Raw genomic sequence first — 15554 nt, forward strand, 5'->3', positions numbered from 1 at the left:
TTCATGGATCTACTTAAATCCCCAGGTAAACAAGTGAGGAAGTTCATTCATGACTGAGGCATTTAGGGTGCTGGTGTGCACAAACACAGAATCTGTAGTTCTCCATTTCCAAAGGGCAATGATCATAACTCAGAACATTTAAGCTGACCTCAAAATAGTTCAGGAAAAAGTGGTTCGTATCATCGTGTTAAGCTAGCATATGGCTGGCCTGCTTGAAACCAGGTGTGATGTGTGAATATATCCCCAACACAAACTGATTTACAAATGACAAGGGAAGGGATCACATACCTAATGGCAAAATTAATCAGGAGGATGAGCACTGTGGGTGAATTACACCAACATCTGAACAGTTGAGCTTTTTTATCTCTGGTCTACAGGTAGTTCTCGTTTTACAGCCACAACTGAACCCCAAAATTTCTGTTGCTAAGCGAGACATTTGTTGAGTGAACTTTGCCCCACTTCATGACCTTTCTTGCCACATTTGTTAAGTGAATCACTGCAGTTGTTAAGTTAGTGACATGGTTGTTAAGTGAATCTGGCTTTCCCCATTGACTTTGCTTGTCAAAAGGTCACAAAGAGTGATCACGTGTCCCCAGGACACTGCAACCATCATAAGTATGAGTCAGTTGACAAGCCTCTGAATTTTGATCACATGACCACTGGGATGCCACAACGGTCCTGTGAAAAACAGTCAGAAGTCACTTTTTTCAGTGTCATTGTAACTTCAAACGTTCACTAAATGAACTGTTGTAAATTGAGGACTACCTGTAATTATTTTCAGAGAATTATCCTAGATGACCTGAGCTAGCTTGATGTAGAGGTTAAGACATCCAATTAAAAATTGGGAGAACAGGAGTTCCAATGTTGCCTTAGGCCAGGGGTTCTCAACCTTGGCAACTTTAAGACTTGTGGACTTCAACTCCCAGAATTCCTCAGCCAGCCTGAGAACCCCTGCCTTAGGCACAAAACCAGCTGGGTGACCTTGAGCCACTCATTCCCTCTCAAGTCTTGGGGAAAAGACAGTGGCAAACCACTGGTGAAAATCCTTGTCATGAAAACTGCAAGAGACCTCTCAATGCAGTCATCAGGAGTCAAAATCTGACTCACAGGGACATAAAAAAATGTGACCTAACCATGAAATGAAAGACCAACAATTTTGGGAGCAAGCTACAAAACTACTACAAGACTATTGGAATGTCACTCTTTGAGACTGAGCAAAACAACACCTTGTTAACAATGCAGGTCTTCTATCCCTCTGGTTAAAATCTGCAAATCAGTGAGGCAGTTTTATTTTGGAGCCAAATCTGAATAAATGGACTCACTTAGCTAACTTCCCTTCCGGCATGGAGGATTTCTGTACAAATGAAATGAACCACTTTAGCTGTTTGGTTGACCAAGAAGGCAGGATGCAAATGGGAAAAAAATAAAAATAAAATGCTCTTTGCTATTGCCTTCCCCAACCTGATGGCTTGCAAATATGGAATGCTATTGGCCATTGTTGGCCGGGAACTGATTAAGAACAGCTGGAGAACATCAAGTTGGAGAAAGCAATGTTAGCACATCAAGCTCTGTTCCTTGGAATGACGAAGCACAGGCAGCAAGGTAGCCATGTCATTGCTGTAGGAGTGTTCAATAATAGGATTGCACAGGTTATGAAGCAATGGAGGAAAGACAGATTCTCACACCTCTGTGTTTGTGAAATGCCTCTTTCATGCCCGAGTAATACACACTTCAGGGTGAAGTAATGATCAGTTTAAAACTTGATTCACCCATACCTGGCTTCTCATACAGATTTTCATATATAAAGAAAATAAGCATACGTGGCTGAACAAAACCATCCATTCTACCAGCATTTTCTCAGTGAACAGAAAATGCTTGCAACCCTTTCCACTTCCTTGCAATTTTATGAGCATAAAATTCTCAGAGTGGATCCTTTGTGCTTCCCAACCCCCACCCTTTATTTTAGATTTAATGTTACTGCAGTGACTGTATACATCTTCATGTTTTAATCTGTTCACTCTAGATCAGGGGTAGGCAACCTGGGCTCTTTTATGACTTGTGGACTTCAACTCCCAGAATTCCTGAGCCAGCTGGCTCAGGAATTCTGGGAGTTGAAGTCCAAGAGTCATAAAAGAGCCCAGGTTGCCTACTCCTGATCTAGATCCATCACCATGAAGGCAAAATTAGTGGATGAACGTGAACACAAATGATATAATCAAGTGCTAAACAATTAAGTAAAAAACACCAATACCTATTTTCTCAAAATTAAGGGTATAATGCTCAATTCTGGGCAGGATTCAGAGGGACTCAAGGGATCTCTTGTTGAATGCAAGTTTATCCAGAACTGGGAATTTCAACCTCTCCCAATACAACTAGTCCTCGACTTACAACTATACAATTGGCCTAAAAATTTCTGTTGCTAAGTGAGTTTTGATCCACTTTTACAAACTTTCTTGCCACAGTTGTTAAGTGAATCGCTGCAGTTGTTAAATTAGTTAACATGGTTGTTAAGCGAATCGGGCTTCCCCATTGACTTTGCTTGTCAGAAGGTCGCAAAAGGCAATCACATGACCCGGGGACACTGCGACCGTCATAAACATGAACCAGTAGCCAAGCATCTGAAAGCATCAAAGCATCTTTGATCACGTGACCACGGGGATGCGGCAAATGTCGTAAGTGGGGAAAATGGACATTTTTTTCCGTGCAATTGTTAACTTCAAATAGTCACTAAACAAATAATTGTAATTCGAGGACTACCTGTAAAGGTTTCTTTAGTAAGATAGCTCAAGTTTGACCAAGCTATTAGCAAAAGTTAATAAAGAATATTTGTAGCTCAGGGTTGAAATAAGAGGTCCTTGGTGCTCTCTGAGTTTGGTCATTTTTCTTGCAGATGTTTCATTACCCAGACCAGGGATAGGCAACCCAAAACACTCAAAGAGCCACTTGGACCTGTTTCCCACTGAAAACAAAACACTGAGAGCGCAAAACCCTTTTGACATCTAAAATGAAGATAACACTGAATATATCATAAAGGTAAAAAAGGATATATACAGTGTTATTTTTATTTTAGATGTCAAAAGGGTCTGTCTCTCTCTCCCTCCCTCCCTCTCTCTCTTTCTCTCTCTTTCTACTCCCTCTTTCTTTCTTTCCTCTCCCTCTCTCTTTCTCTTTCCTCTCCCTCCTCTCTCTCTCACTTTCTCTCTCTCTCTCCTCTCTATCTTTCCTCCCCCCTCTCTCTTTCTCTCTCTTTTTCTCTCCCCCCCTCCCTCTCTCCAATCTTCTGCTCACCTGGCAAGCTGACTTCAAGCTGTTCTCCAACAAGCTGACACACATTCTTATTGGGCTAGCTCAGGGGTAAGGCAACCTCAGCTCTTTTATGACTCATGGACTTCAACTCCCAGAATTCCTGAGTCAGCATAGCTGGGCTAGCTAGCTCTCTCCTGCAAAGGAAGGAGCCTGCCCAATAAGCTTTTCAGCTGATCGGAGAACAGCGTGAGTCCACTCTCTTTTTTACACACACACACACACAGAGAGAGAGGGGGGGGGAGCGCAAGTGCCTCTCTCTCTCTCTGCAAATGGCAGAGGAGGCTGGGAGCCGCAGCAGAAGGCTCAAAGAGCTTCATGCGGCTCCGGAGCCGCAGGTTGCTGACCTGTGACCCAGAATAAGTAACATTGGCAGCACTGATGATGTTACCTAATTTGGGCAATGAAATGTCTGCAAGTAAACAACCAAGCTAAGGGAGCACCAAAGACCACAGATTAACAAATGCTGCTGTACCATCCTTCCCATTCATGGCAATTTTATTTTGACCCCAGAATTGTTACCTGAACCTCTTCCATCTGGTGGGCCATGTCATGCAGTCCTAAGTTCTCTGCCAGGCTGGAAGCATCGAGCCCATGGCCGTGGGGCAGGAGCAGCTCAGATCGCCTGTAGGTGTCCCTTCTTGTCCCCAGGGAGCCGCTTTCCAGAGCTGGGAGATGAGGCATCAAGCCTGATCGGGCATGGTGGGATAAACCGGAATGGTCTTGGTTGCTCTGACGGCTGGGCCAGCTGGTTTGCTGCTGGCTGGGGGGAGGTGGTGGCGGCTGATGAAGTGGATTGATAGAAAAAGGATCCCCGAGGTGTGAGTAAGGATCACTGGACTGGGAGTAAGGCAAAGGCTGGTAGGGGGGAGGGAAGTAAGGTGGCTGGAAATCGGAGGTCCCTGAGTGGGAAAGAGGGGGAGCTGGGCTGTAGAGGTGCTGGCTGACAGCGGAGAGGTGAGGCAACCTGGGATTCCCGTTGCTGCTTCCATCGTGCCGGTCCTGAGAAGAAACCACATGCAACCCAATTAGTGAAATTCTCAAACTGGAGGAAGACCTGCAAACTGCTGCCATGCACTGTTTGATGGGTGACATTGGGAAATTAAGCCCCATTGGTCTTTCTTTTTCTTTCTTTCTCTTCTCTTCTTTTCTTTTCTTTCTCTTTCTCAGGAAAATTACTACCCAAGCATTTATTTAGCTGCAACCTCCAAGGACTCCAACTGGAAGTAGCCTCCAAAACAAGCCCTCTGCAGTTCATGAGATTGGACTGCAGAACTATATGACCTCACACTTTCAACTAATTCCTGTATTTTCTTCTTAAAATAAGTGCATTTGCTTTGGATTAAACAGTTTAAATAAAGACAGCTCCCTCATACTGCTTGGGATGGGGATTTGTAATCAAATGTGGCAGAGATCAGTTAATTAGACTCATGAACCTGCTGTTTTAAGCTTAAATGCCACAAATTGCAAACCAATTAACATCAAGTTTTATTTTCACCTAATATATTTTGGGGCCAGTCAAGTGAAAAAAAATTCTCATACCTCATACACAAACATATAACAAACCATACTCTGTAATAAATGGGGGGAAACAATTTGCAGCATTGTTTGTTTGATTTATTGATTTACAAGTCATACTGATCACCTATCTCTAGGCAGTTCACTAATTTATTAAATGTAGATGCTACCTGACTCCAAGTGGTTTACAATTGTTAAAACATTTAAAAAACACAGCATATAAAAAAATATGTGAAACACAAAGATAGCAAAGAAAATAAAACTCATTAGAACTGAAAGCAAAAAGGAGGCATCAATTGTCCTTTCTAAACATCTAGGCAAACAGCCAGATCTTTAAGGTCCTTTAAAATCCTAGCAGAATGGAAGTCCTTTAAATTTATTCCAGACAATGAGATCCCGAGCATTTCATTCCAGAGAGCAGATACCGCTAGAGAATGCAGGATCCTGGGATCCCAATATGTGACCCTCAATCTCTGGCAGCTATTCAGAAACGTACGTATATTATCCTGAAATATTTGGCTTGCAATCTAACCATATATTGATTAATCAGAATTTAAGTACCATTGCGTTCAAGAAGTTCAATAACTTTGCCATTGATTCTACAGATACTTGGTCTCCCTCCAAAAATATAATCACAACTTCCAAGTTGTTTTGTTTTTAAAAGAAATGCTATCAGTTCTTAATGTACCACGAATTTACAAAATTATGCATCTAAATTAACAACCATCCCTTTTGCCCACTTATTGCTGCATGAAACACCAAACATCCTTTTAGCAATCAAAAAGTTAATTAACTCATTAGCCAGGATATCTGACATGGAGCTATATAAGGATTCCTCTGTTTGTGTGTGTGTGTGTGTGATTACTAATATTAATACTGTAGTGATAGTTTACCGGCATTCAGAGGATTTCTTTTAAAAAATAAGGCATGCACTATGAAACCCAACCTGTTGGATTGTACATATCTTCAAGGCTACTGCAGGTTACCAATCACTGATTACTGAATTAGTTGAAACTAAGTGTTAAAACCGCAACTAGCATAACATCTCAATGCTGGGCCACTGGGAATTATACAGCTTCTTTCCTTTAAAAAAAAAAACGGGGGGAAAATCAATCAAAGCAAAACTGGAAATGAGAGGCAAGAGGGAAAAGTGCTTCTAACAGATTAACTATAGGGCGGTGGGAGGAGGCAGGTTTAAGGTTGCTATGAATGAGTGATGTTGGAAGTCATCGTTGCCGAGAAGCCCCAGATTGTCCCCAATTGCATGTCAACCTAGAGAAAGTCTGAAAGAACTTTACATTATTTTCTATTTTCTTTGGATAGGAAAGGTCTCTTTCCTCTCCTCCCCCCCAAATAAATTTGGTTTATTTTACCCCTCAGAGTAGTCTTATTCTTCCTATCCTGGCACTCGGCAACCAGCTCTAGAGGCCCAGAAGTCTTGTTAAGAGGCCAAGATTCCTAGGGGTAAAACTCAGGCAACCAGTCCCAGCCATATTTAGACTTATGCTGCAATTAAGGTTCTCTGACTTGTTAATTTAATTTCACTAAAGATGTTAAAACAAAGAAAAAAGTAATTCACAGCCTAACAAAGATGAGCTAATCCGCTTTTTTAAAAAAACAAAACAGGGATGCTTCTTTGCTTTTTTTTTTAAAAAAAAAAAACCAGGGATGCTTCTTTGCTTGCCCTGTTACCAGACAGCCTCTATCCTGGAGGGGTGACTTCTCAATCTCCTTGCACCTTTAATTATTAAATAGTAAAGATTTGTCTCTATGCTGATTCTCAGCCTTGTTTCCAACTGTATTAAATCTGATTCCAGATCTTTAATTTTTATTTTTTTGCATCATTCATCCTCCCTTGCCAGGGCATTTTTTTTCCTGTAATCCCTAAAGAAAAGTGAATTTAGGATCAAAAAGGGATCCCCCAATTTACTTGAGGTTGCAACCTTGTGCCCAATTTACTTAGCAAGGAGCTCTACCAAACCTATTGGCTTACTCCTAAACACTGTAGAAATCAGAAACGTCCCTGTCCCTGCTCAGCCTGTGAAATCCTCAAGTGTCTAAATGCAAAAAGCAGCACAAACTGAACCACAAACTGATCAAACATGTATTAGATTCACACTCACACATGTTAAACAAATCAACTAAATGTTCTACAAATACATCTGGCATGTCTTTATCTTCTTGGGTAACCGTGTTGTGCCAATACAATCATTGTCATCTTAAAATATGTATTCCTAATCAAGCAAAAGGCTCATCATTTTGTTGGAAAATATACCTTGGAGGAGAATTACTCAAGACATAGTGGTTGCCAGAACGCAATGGCTAATCTTGCTTACTCAAACCATAGTTTGCTATGGCTACGCACTTGTCTACATTCACACAATGCATTCACCCACTACCCAGTTGGTCACATTTCAACTACGGCTATTGTGTAATCTCAGCACTTTAGAGTCACCAGGACTCTTCATTTTCCCATTGCCAGGAAGAGGACTGCAATCTGGTTTGGGTTCTTCAAAAAGGGAGGGTAGGGACATTTAGGAAAGGGGGGGGGGCATCCCAGTAACTATTTCTGCTTAAGCCAAAAATCTCCCCGTAGGGCTGTTATCTGATCCTTAAAAACAAGTTGCAGGAAATCGGCCTGCAAGACCCACCTGGGTGGGGGGGGGGGTGTCGTGGAAGACATTATAAAAATATGCAATCAAATGGAGGTAATTTAAATAAATAACTTGGGTGGGGAGAAACAGTCTAAACAAAAGGGTGGGAGGGCAAGGCCAGGCTTAAGCTGCAACCAGAAAGCTTTTCTATTGCAGAGCAATCGATACCGATTAACGCCCGAATTCTTTTTTTTTTTTTCCGCAAGGCTTAAATGCCCATTCATCGAAAAAGAGGAAGATCGATGCTTTTGTTCGCAAAAGCGGAATTTCGGAAAGTCCTGTCCATCCTAGGCACGCCCCTTCCCCAATAGGACTCGGGTCAGGGCTTGTCAAGCAAGCCAGCCAGCCACCTGAGCACAAGAGGTAAACTAGTCCAGGGCAAATTTTTCGCTGAGCCTTGAAGGGAAAACCAAGCCTGGCTAGGATTTCCAAACCCTCCGGCACCCCTTTTCCCGAGGTGTGCTTGGTGCTCCAGTTAAAGGCGCCGAGGGGGGAGGGCTCCGGTGCCCTTCGGACGTGCCAAGATCGTCCACGTCTTCCTGCCCTTCCCGAGGCCTCTTTTTCTCCTCCTGCCCTTCCCCGCTGCCGGAACCAGTCCAACAGGCTGGAGCGTTGGCTTCGGAGGCTCCGCTCGCCCGGGCCCTCGCTTCCACGCCACACCCCGCCCCGCCGCGTGGGAGGACTGGAGCCCTGCGCACACCTCGGCCTGGAAGCGTGCAAAAAAAGTTTGCCTGGATTTCCCGCGGGGCGGGATTGGGAGGTTGGGGGTGGTGGTGTGGAAAGAGCCGGCAGGGATTAATCATTTCCGCTCCTCGGCAAAGCCAGGCTTTTATTATTTTTCTTCCTTTTTCCCTGCCTCGCGAGGGGAAAGCGTTGGGGCAGAGCGGGAGCGAAAAGTTTTCAAAGAAGGAAACAAGATTTCCTTTTCTTTTTAAGGGACCGGGGGTAGGTTGGGGTGGGGAGGTTGTTATAATCCTTTACGGGTAAACCCAGTCGAGTTCAAGGGCGGTTCTTTCCGAGCGCGCTAGGACGGCTGTGTTCGCACAAGACTTTTGACGCGGTTGTTGAAATAACCCTCGTTTTTCGAGCAACAAGCTAATTCAGGCGGGACTCCGCGCGAATGAGAGTGAACGCTTAATTAAGCCTGGACGCGCGCATCCACGGGATCTTTTTAAGAACCCGATTAAGGTTTTTATAGGAACACAGCCCACCAGGTTTGCACGGCTTTAAAGGGATCGCCACCTAAGCCTGGTGTCACGCTGGCACTAGGGAGAAGGAATAATTAGTTTAGGAATTCTGCATATTCTTTGCCGCATTTTCACGATCTTCCTCCGGGAAAGACGATAGTAACAGGCCGGCCAGTCGGTCCCACGCGAGCAGTGCGAAATAAGCGCCCGGCCCTTTTGGCGCTCGCGGTGTCTCAGGCGTTGCACAAAAGTTGCACGGGGGGGGGGGAGGCCTTTGGATGCGAGGTGGATCCGAAGGATGCTCCTGGGGGGGGGGGACTCGTTATCCACCTCTAGGGATACAACGCAAAAGCCAAAGGGAGACCCTTTATTTTTTGGAGGAAGTGAAACAGCTATTTAAATGTGGACCAAGCTGCTTTCAATTCAAGGGCGACTCCGAAGCCGCCTTTGAGCGGATGACGGCGGGGATGCGAGGGAAATCCTGTACCTCCCCTCTAAAGTGAAGTCCGGCTGAAACTTTTTTTAAAAAAAGCCTTATTCTGACATCAGGGGCCCTGCAAGAAAGAGGCAGAAGCCCAACATTCAAGGCCGAGGACGTCGAGAGCACCCCCACCGCCAGCTTTGAAAAAGAGAAAAAAGGAATAACCGAACCCCTTTTTTTCAACACATGGGAAAGAGCGCATCCGATTTAAGTTTGGACGCCCCATCACCATTTTTACCAGGGTCAAAACGGCAGCGCGGGCAGCGCTTTAATAGATCAACCTAATTAAAAGCAGAAAACTCACATTTCAGCGATCCGATGCTGAGATCTAGCGCACTTAAAAAGTACGTGCCCGGGAGTAAGGCTCATTCGATTTCCCCGGGACTTATTTACGAGTACCCGATTGGACCGTAAAGGTATTCCTTAAACTATACCTTGAATTCAGCGTGCTTAGGATTTGCACCTTAAATTATTTACTAAGTCAAGCCCTACGAATGCCAAGAAAACCCCATATCGTATCAGATACACATGCCCGGAACGCAGCGCTCCTAGAAGCCGATTACTATACTCCCAAATACAATCTGGAGCAAAGTTTTACCTTCCAATAGCTCGGTTTAACTCGGGGGAACCGTCCACTAAGCTCGCTTTGATCTGTCCCTCCCCCCCAACTTCTGCGTAGACGTGAACTTAAAGCCAATAACCAAAGCAGCAACGAGACACCCCCCCCCGTCTGATCAATGAGGACTAGCCACATTCATAGTCTTAACTTCTCACCTCGCAATCTTCTTCGTACTTGACATTGTCTGCTAGTTTCCACAACATGGCGTCCAGTATTCCCCAAAATTATTTTTTTAAAAAAATAAGTAAAATCAATTCTATAAGGATATGAACCCGAAGGGCGGGGAGGTAAAGCACCCCAGCCTTAAAGTATGGTAAATCCAAGGAGGGAGCTGGAGAAAGTAGAACTCTCTCCCCAACCTTCAAGGAGCTGCTTTAAGGACAGGCATATAAACAAAATAGCTGGGGGAGAGAGAGTCCGCCCGAGAATTTAATCACTGAAGTTCTTTTCCCATCCCGCCACCCTTAATGGCCACCTTATTAGAATAACCCCTCCCGAGGGAGGGCCCAGGACAAGGCGGCTTTCCCCTGACAGGCGGCGCAAAGCTAGCCAATGGGGAAGTTAGCGTGAGCACGAGAAACCCCGCCCCGCTCGCGCTCTTGGCCTTTGGAGCCTTTCCAAAGCGCGCACGCGCGCGCGCGCCTGGGAAAGCGCCAGCCTGCCCGAAGGCTACTCACACGCATGGCTAGCAGCGGGGCGGGGCAAGCGCTCAATGCGCGCACGCAACCCGGCTGGGAGAGCTTCACGCTGCGGCGCACGCTTCCAGCTGGACCCCGCACGGCGAGAAAAATTAACCCCTTTGACGCGGCTCCCTTCGCTGGATTTCCCCTACCGAAGTTGGGGAGACGCGAAAGCCAGGAAGAACGAAGGAAAACAACTCGCGCCGCCTGGGAAAAAAATTTCCCCCCCAAAGCTGAACCTACCAAATAAGAGTGCCGGGCTAGTGAGATTAGCTAATGTCTTGGGAGACGGGGGAGAGAATTCTTCCGATGTCGTTCACACGACCCATTGAATCGGGTCAGCGGTCCCTACGGGTTCTCGCCTAGGCTTTGGATGGCTTAAAGCCGTAGGGTGAGCCCTGTCCGTAGGGTTTCTCAGAGGCAAATCTGGAGGGCGAACTCGCCAAACGGATGAACCGGCTGCCAGCTTAAGAGAGTTGTATAAATGCCACCCCTAGCCGTATAATTGAGATTAAAAAATAAAAATAGGGGAGAAACGAAGAGAAGAGACCCTGGCGCACTGCCTAACTCCTAAATAAAAATCGGGGTAGAACTAATCGTGCATCTAAACGTCTATAAATGAGAAGAGGAAGCGCAAAGGGGATTGAACCTAAAGCCGAGTATTTCCCTTGTTTCCCCCCCCCCCCGAATTCAGCTACTCCTTAAATAATACTGGCGCGTCTCCCACAGAACTAGCTTGAAAACCTCTCCCGAGACCCGATCGTCATCTGGTGCTTTTAAAGCAACCTGTCGTGTGCAGCCCCTGGGAAACCGCTCAAGGGCTCCCCGCCGCCCCCTTGCAAAGAGTAGCGCTTCCTTCTACGTTAAGGCGATAGATAGATAGATAGATAGATAGATAGATAGATAGATAGATAGATAGATAGATAGATAGATAGATAGATAGATAGATAGATAGATAGATAGATAGATAGATAGATAGATAGATAGATAGATAGATAGATAGATAGACAGACAGACAGACAGACAGACAGACAGACAGACAGACAGACAGACAGACAAGTAGGTAGGTAGGTAGGTAGATAGAGAGACAGAGAGACAGACAGAGAGACAGAGACACAGCGCATCAAACGGCGCATCAAACGGGGCCTTGGAGACCCAAGGGATCCGTTCGGCAGGAGAGCTCGATCCACCTTCGGGATCTCTTTTGCTCTGGACCCGGGTCAGCGAGCCGCTGCTCAGTTTACTGGTTTCTAATGGAAAGAACTGGGTTCGCTCCTATTTACCCGCTTGCCTGGATAGGCAACAATCCCGCTCTGCGGGTGCAAGGGTCGGGGACGCCCGATTCCCAGCCGGGGGGAGAGGAGGGAGAGAAGAGGGGGAAACGGCGCCGATCCCTGGTGAAATTCCAGAAGACCTATTTCTACATTGACGCCGGGAAGAATCTTGGACGTGGGAGGGGAGGGGACACTGCCAATGGTCCGGACCTCCCCCTCTCTCCCTATTGTGTCCGACGCCGTTGGCCTTTTATTTTAATCCTTCTCCCCAGAGGAGAATTTAACTCCTCCAGCCGGAGCTCTGCCTAAAGAAAGCAGAACTTTTTCGGGAACCGTTGGGCGATTCCCGGGCGTGGGACGCTCGTCGCCTGGCGAAATGGATTTAGCATAATAATAATAAAGCCTTCGAGTTGGCTCGCTAAGCGACCTTAACGCTTCCTTTACGCCCGAGGAAAAGGACGGCGTGCGGCAAAGGAAAACGCTACTGGTCTGGAAAGCCTGCCATATTACAATATTGCATTATTATTTGATGTTATCGTCTCAGAATAAGCATCACGCATTGGGAATAAATACGTAACTGAAAATGCCCTTATCTCTACATTTGTCTCGTCTCCCTCGCCATTTTTTCTAGCTAAAACCCCCTACCATTGATTGGAAGGGCAGAGTTTTCGCGCCCCGTTGCTATAATACGCCGTAGAGAGAGCCCGGCTAAGTTGCTCTATTTTTGGGATCTTCGTTGCCGAGCTGAGATCCTTCCTTAGTCCCCAAAAGGAAGAAACTGTCCCCCACTCGATCCTCATTCCAGGTCCACAGCCGGGAATATTCCCAATCATAGGGAAGAGGGTGCTGGCAATTTAAAAACCAAATCTGCTCCACTCAGCTTGGTGCAGAGGCAATCAAAACCCAGATGTAGCTGCTCTTCCCAATCTACGGTTGACTATATCATCTATCTGTCTGTCTGTCTATCTATCAATCTATCACCTATCTATGCAAGGCACTGTCCCGGTTCTGTCATCTGTAAAATAGGAGAGCCCATCCTTTTGACTTCTAGAAGCTTTCCACAAAATACTCTGGAAAACTCTGGGTGGAATTCCTTCTGATAAGTTGCAGGCAGGTTGGTTGCTCAAGTTCTGTCTGTATTTGTCTTTTTTAAAAAAAAAAAATAGCAACACACAAGCACACATCCCTGTGTGCAGTGCAAAGTAGACTTACTTGAAAGGAAGAAATTAGTGGAAATAGATTAAGAAAATAGTTTCTGTCCTGGGGAAAAAAATTTAAAACAGAACCACTTTCCTTTGAAAGGTTTATAGGCACACACATATACACAGACACTGCAATTTCCTTTTGGTAGAGAGAAAAAGGAGTGCACTTTGGATTAGATTTACCGGCCTAAATGTTGCAAGCTTTGCGGGCTGAGATCCAGATAGAATTACTAACATCTCAGCTTGGAAGGCATACTGTGAGTTGAGGACGTGTTTTATTGACCTGACTTTAGGGGGATATGAAGGATCACGATTGCTTCCACTGAAATTACATACAAAAAGTGTTAAATTTTGCCTGAGTCAAATTGTGGCTTAAAAAAAAATTCTAGGCAACATGTGGAAGGATTTCCTTGCATTTTTAAAGCAATTCTACACAAATCCCCTGCTGGTTTACAGATTTGATGTTAAAATCAGGGAGAATCTAGTAGCCTCTAACAAATTTTATTTGTGAAAGCTTATGCATTTTAATAAAATTGGTTGGAAATTATTCATGCCAGAATCATTTTGGGATGTCCATTCTATAGCTTTTTTTCTCTGAGTAAATTCCATGCAACTTAGCTTGGAACTGCACAGGATTAGGGCATTAAGCATTTTACATTTATCTTCATTTTTTAAGCTTCAAGAGAAGGAGGGAAATATAGTATTAAGAGCTATTCTTGAATTATGATTTATGATCTATGGATCCATAGTTAACTTAGCCATAGTTTATTAAATTAACCACCCAAGATAACCAATACATTGGTAGGGCTCTTCAAAGATTCTAAGCTAAAATCAGGGTTAGTTGATGGTTTAGCATGCTGCAAGCAACCATATAACACACAAGCCATCACTTTAAGCTATCACACGGTTTATTCCTTCAGGCATAGCATCTTATGAAAATGCTGAGAACGGCCTTTTGCTTAAACCAGGATTAGGGGTTGAGCATGATGTATGAAACTGCCCACTGTGTACCACGCTAGTAAATCCCATCACAATCATACATGGTTGCTTAGTGGCTTCAATCATATTTTTTTCTTTCTGAGGAGTCTCTGGGGAATCTCTTCGCAGGAAACTCCAAGCTGGTTTCATTAACATTGATGTGTCACTCCGCTTCCCCTATGTTTATTAAACATGTCACCAGTCAAAATACTGCTTCTTCCAGAAGCAGTGGAATATAGAGGGAGCCAGAAAGTTGAAAGTACCCACCCCATCCCACTTTCAAAATGACCCAGGTGAAAAGCACAGAGAAGATGCAATTGACCAGGTTAAAAAAGGAGGGGGGGGAGAGACTAATCAGCCAGCAATTAAACCCAGCTCTGTTATCTCCCAATCTGGCATGCAGGTGCTGATTCATAGCACTGGCTGAGGCCCAGGTGGGGCAAAAGAATCTGCATTTACCACAAAAAAGGGGGAGATTCAGCCTCCCCCTCTAAGCACTTGGCGTCATTAAGACGAGGCATTTCAATAAGAAAAAGACACAGCTCACCTTAACATTCCTCTATAGGAGAAAAAACATTATTTTCCCAAGTGCTGTTTGAAGAAGAAGAAAAAAAAAGGGCCACTTGCTGTAGATCGGATTTAATTATTCTGGCAGAATGGCTGACCTCTGAGAAAACTCTGAACTGCCATTTTTAAAAGATTTTCCCCAGGGTCAGAAAGACCCCGTGTCTTACTAAAATATGAAACAGACCTAGCCAGCGCTTAGGCTTTCCTGAAAATTTCTTGTGAGCCCTATTAAATTAAAAATAAAAGTCATTAGCATGACTTTTCTGAAACTGGTGAAATAAGATTAACTCCAGCTTTTTCTGGTCTTTAAAATAAATCCCATTTATTTCATAAGAAATTTGAGGTGACAAATATACTTACTGAGAAGCAAACCTCTCCCCCATGAATAGTCAAAATATATTGTGCCATAAAAACTTTTGTGGGTCTATCCCTTCTCTTACAAACTGCCTTGAAGAAACCATCAATATTGTTTGGTTTTGAAAAAGGATTTAAAAGAGGGATTTATGTGCAGAAAATAAATAACACAGTACTCAGTGCTTTGGGGCCAGCAGGGAATGTGTCCACATAAATGGCGTTAAGATCAGAATTTAAGACCCTGGTGCTCTTTGGTTTACCAAGATGAAATTCGTTAAAAATCAAGGCTACCAAGCAAATTTTCAAAATTGGAAACAATGATCAGAATTTGAGTGCCTATGCCACACATGTTACTATGAAGGAAATCCTACCTGCCTAGTCTTCCCTTATCCCAGCAGTTTGGAAGACTACAAACCATGTTGATTTAAAAAACAATGGACTCCAAGCACAATGGGGCTTACTCCTAAGTAAGCGCTGTAGTTGCACAACCTCACTTCAGATTCAGAATTGCTTCAACAGTGAGATGGGCAGCATATACATGTAATAAATAAAATCACTTTGGCCATAAGCCTGAGGAAAGATATTTGACATGAACATTCAAAGCCCTGTGGTATCATGCATTCCACTGAGAATCAAATTTAAATTTTTCAGGAATCAGCCAGTTTGTTGTAGGACAAATGTATCCATTATTACAGGAACCACGATTTATAAATTTTCTGGATTTGTAGAATTTACTG

General features: G+C 44.3%; 1 protein-coding gene across 3 annotated transcripts in view; it reads right to left on the reverse strand.

Annotated features, from left to right (window-relative positions):
* Positions 1 to 15554, reverse strand: part of TFAP2C (transcription factor AP-2 gamma) — a 34835-nt gene that overhangs the window by 15779 nt on the left and 3502 nt on the right. The window contains exons 1-2 of one of the 3 annotated variants that reach the window (XM_039343262.1): positions 9918 to 10327; positions 3826 to 4305 (exon numbers count right to left, since the gene is read on the reverse strand). In XM_039343262.1, coding sequence (XP_039199196.1) covers positions 3826 to 4305; positions 9918 to 9965 — 528 coding nt within the window. In that variant the 5' untranslated portion in view covers positions 9966 to 10327. Of the gene's footprint in view, positions 1 to 3825; positions 4306 to 9917; positions 10328 to 15554 lie in introns of those variants that run through there. The other 2 variants (XM_039343259.1, XM_039343260.1) reach the window with 2 other exon arrangements.

Source organism: Crotalus tigris, unplaced genomic scaffold, assembly GCF_016545835.1.
Source record: "Crotalus tigris isolate CLP2741 ecotype Arizona unplaced genomic scaffold, ASM1654583v1 scf7180000017834.3080900, whole genome shotgun sequence".
In the NCBI taxonomy this organism is placed as follows: Eukaryota; Metazoa; Chordata; class Lepidosauria; order Squamata; family Viperidae; genus Crotalus; species Crotalus tigris.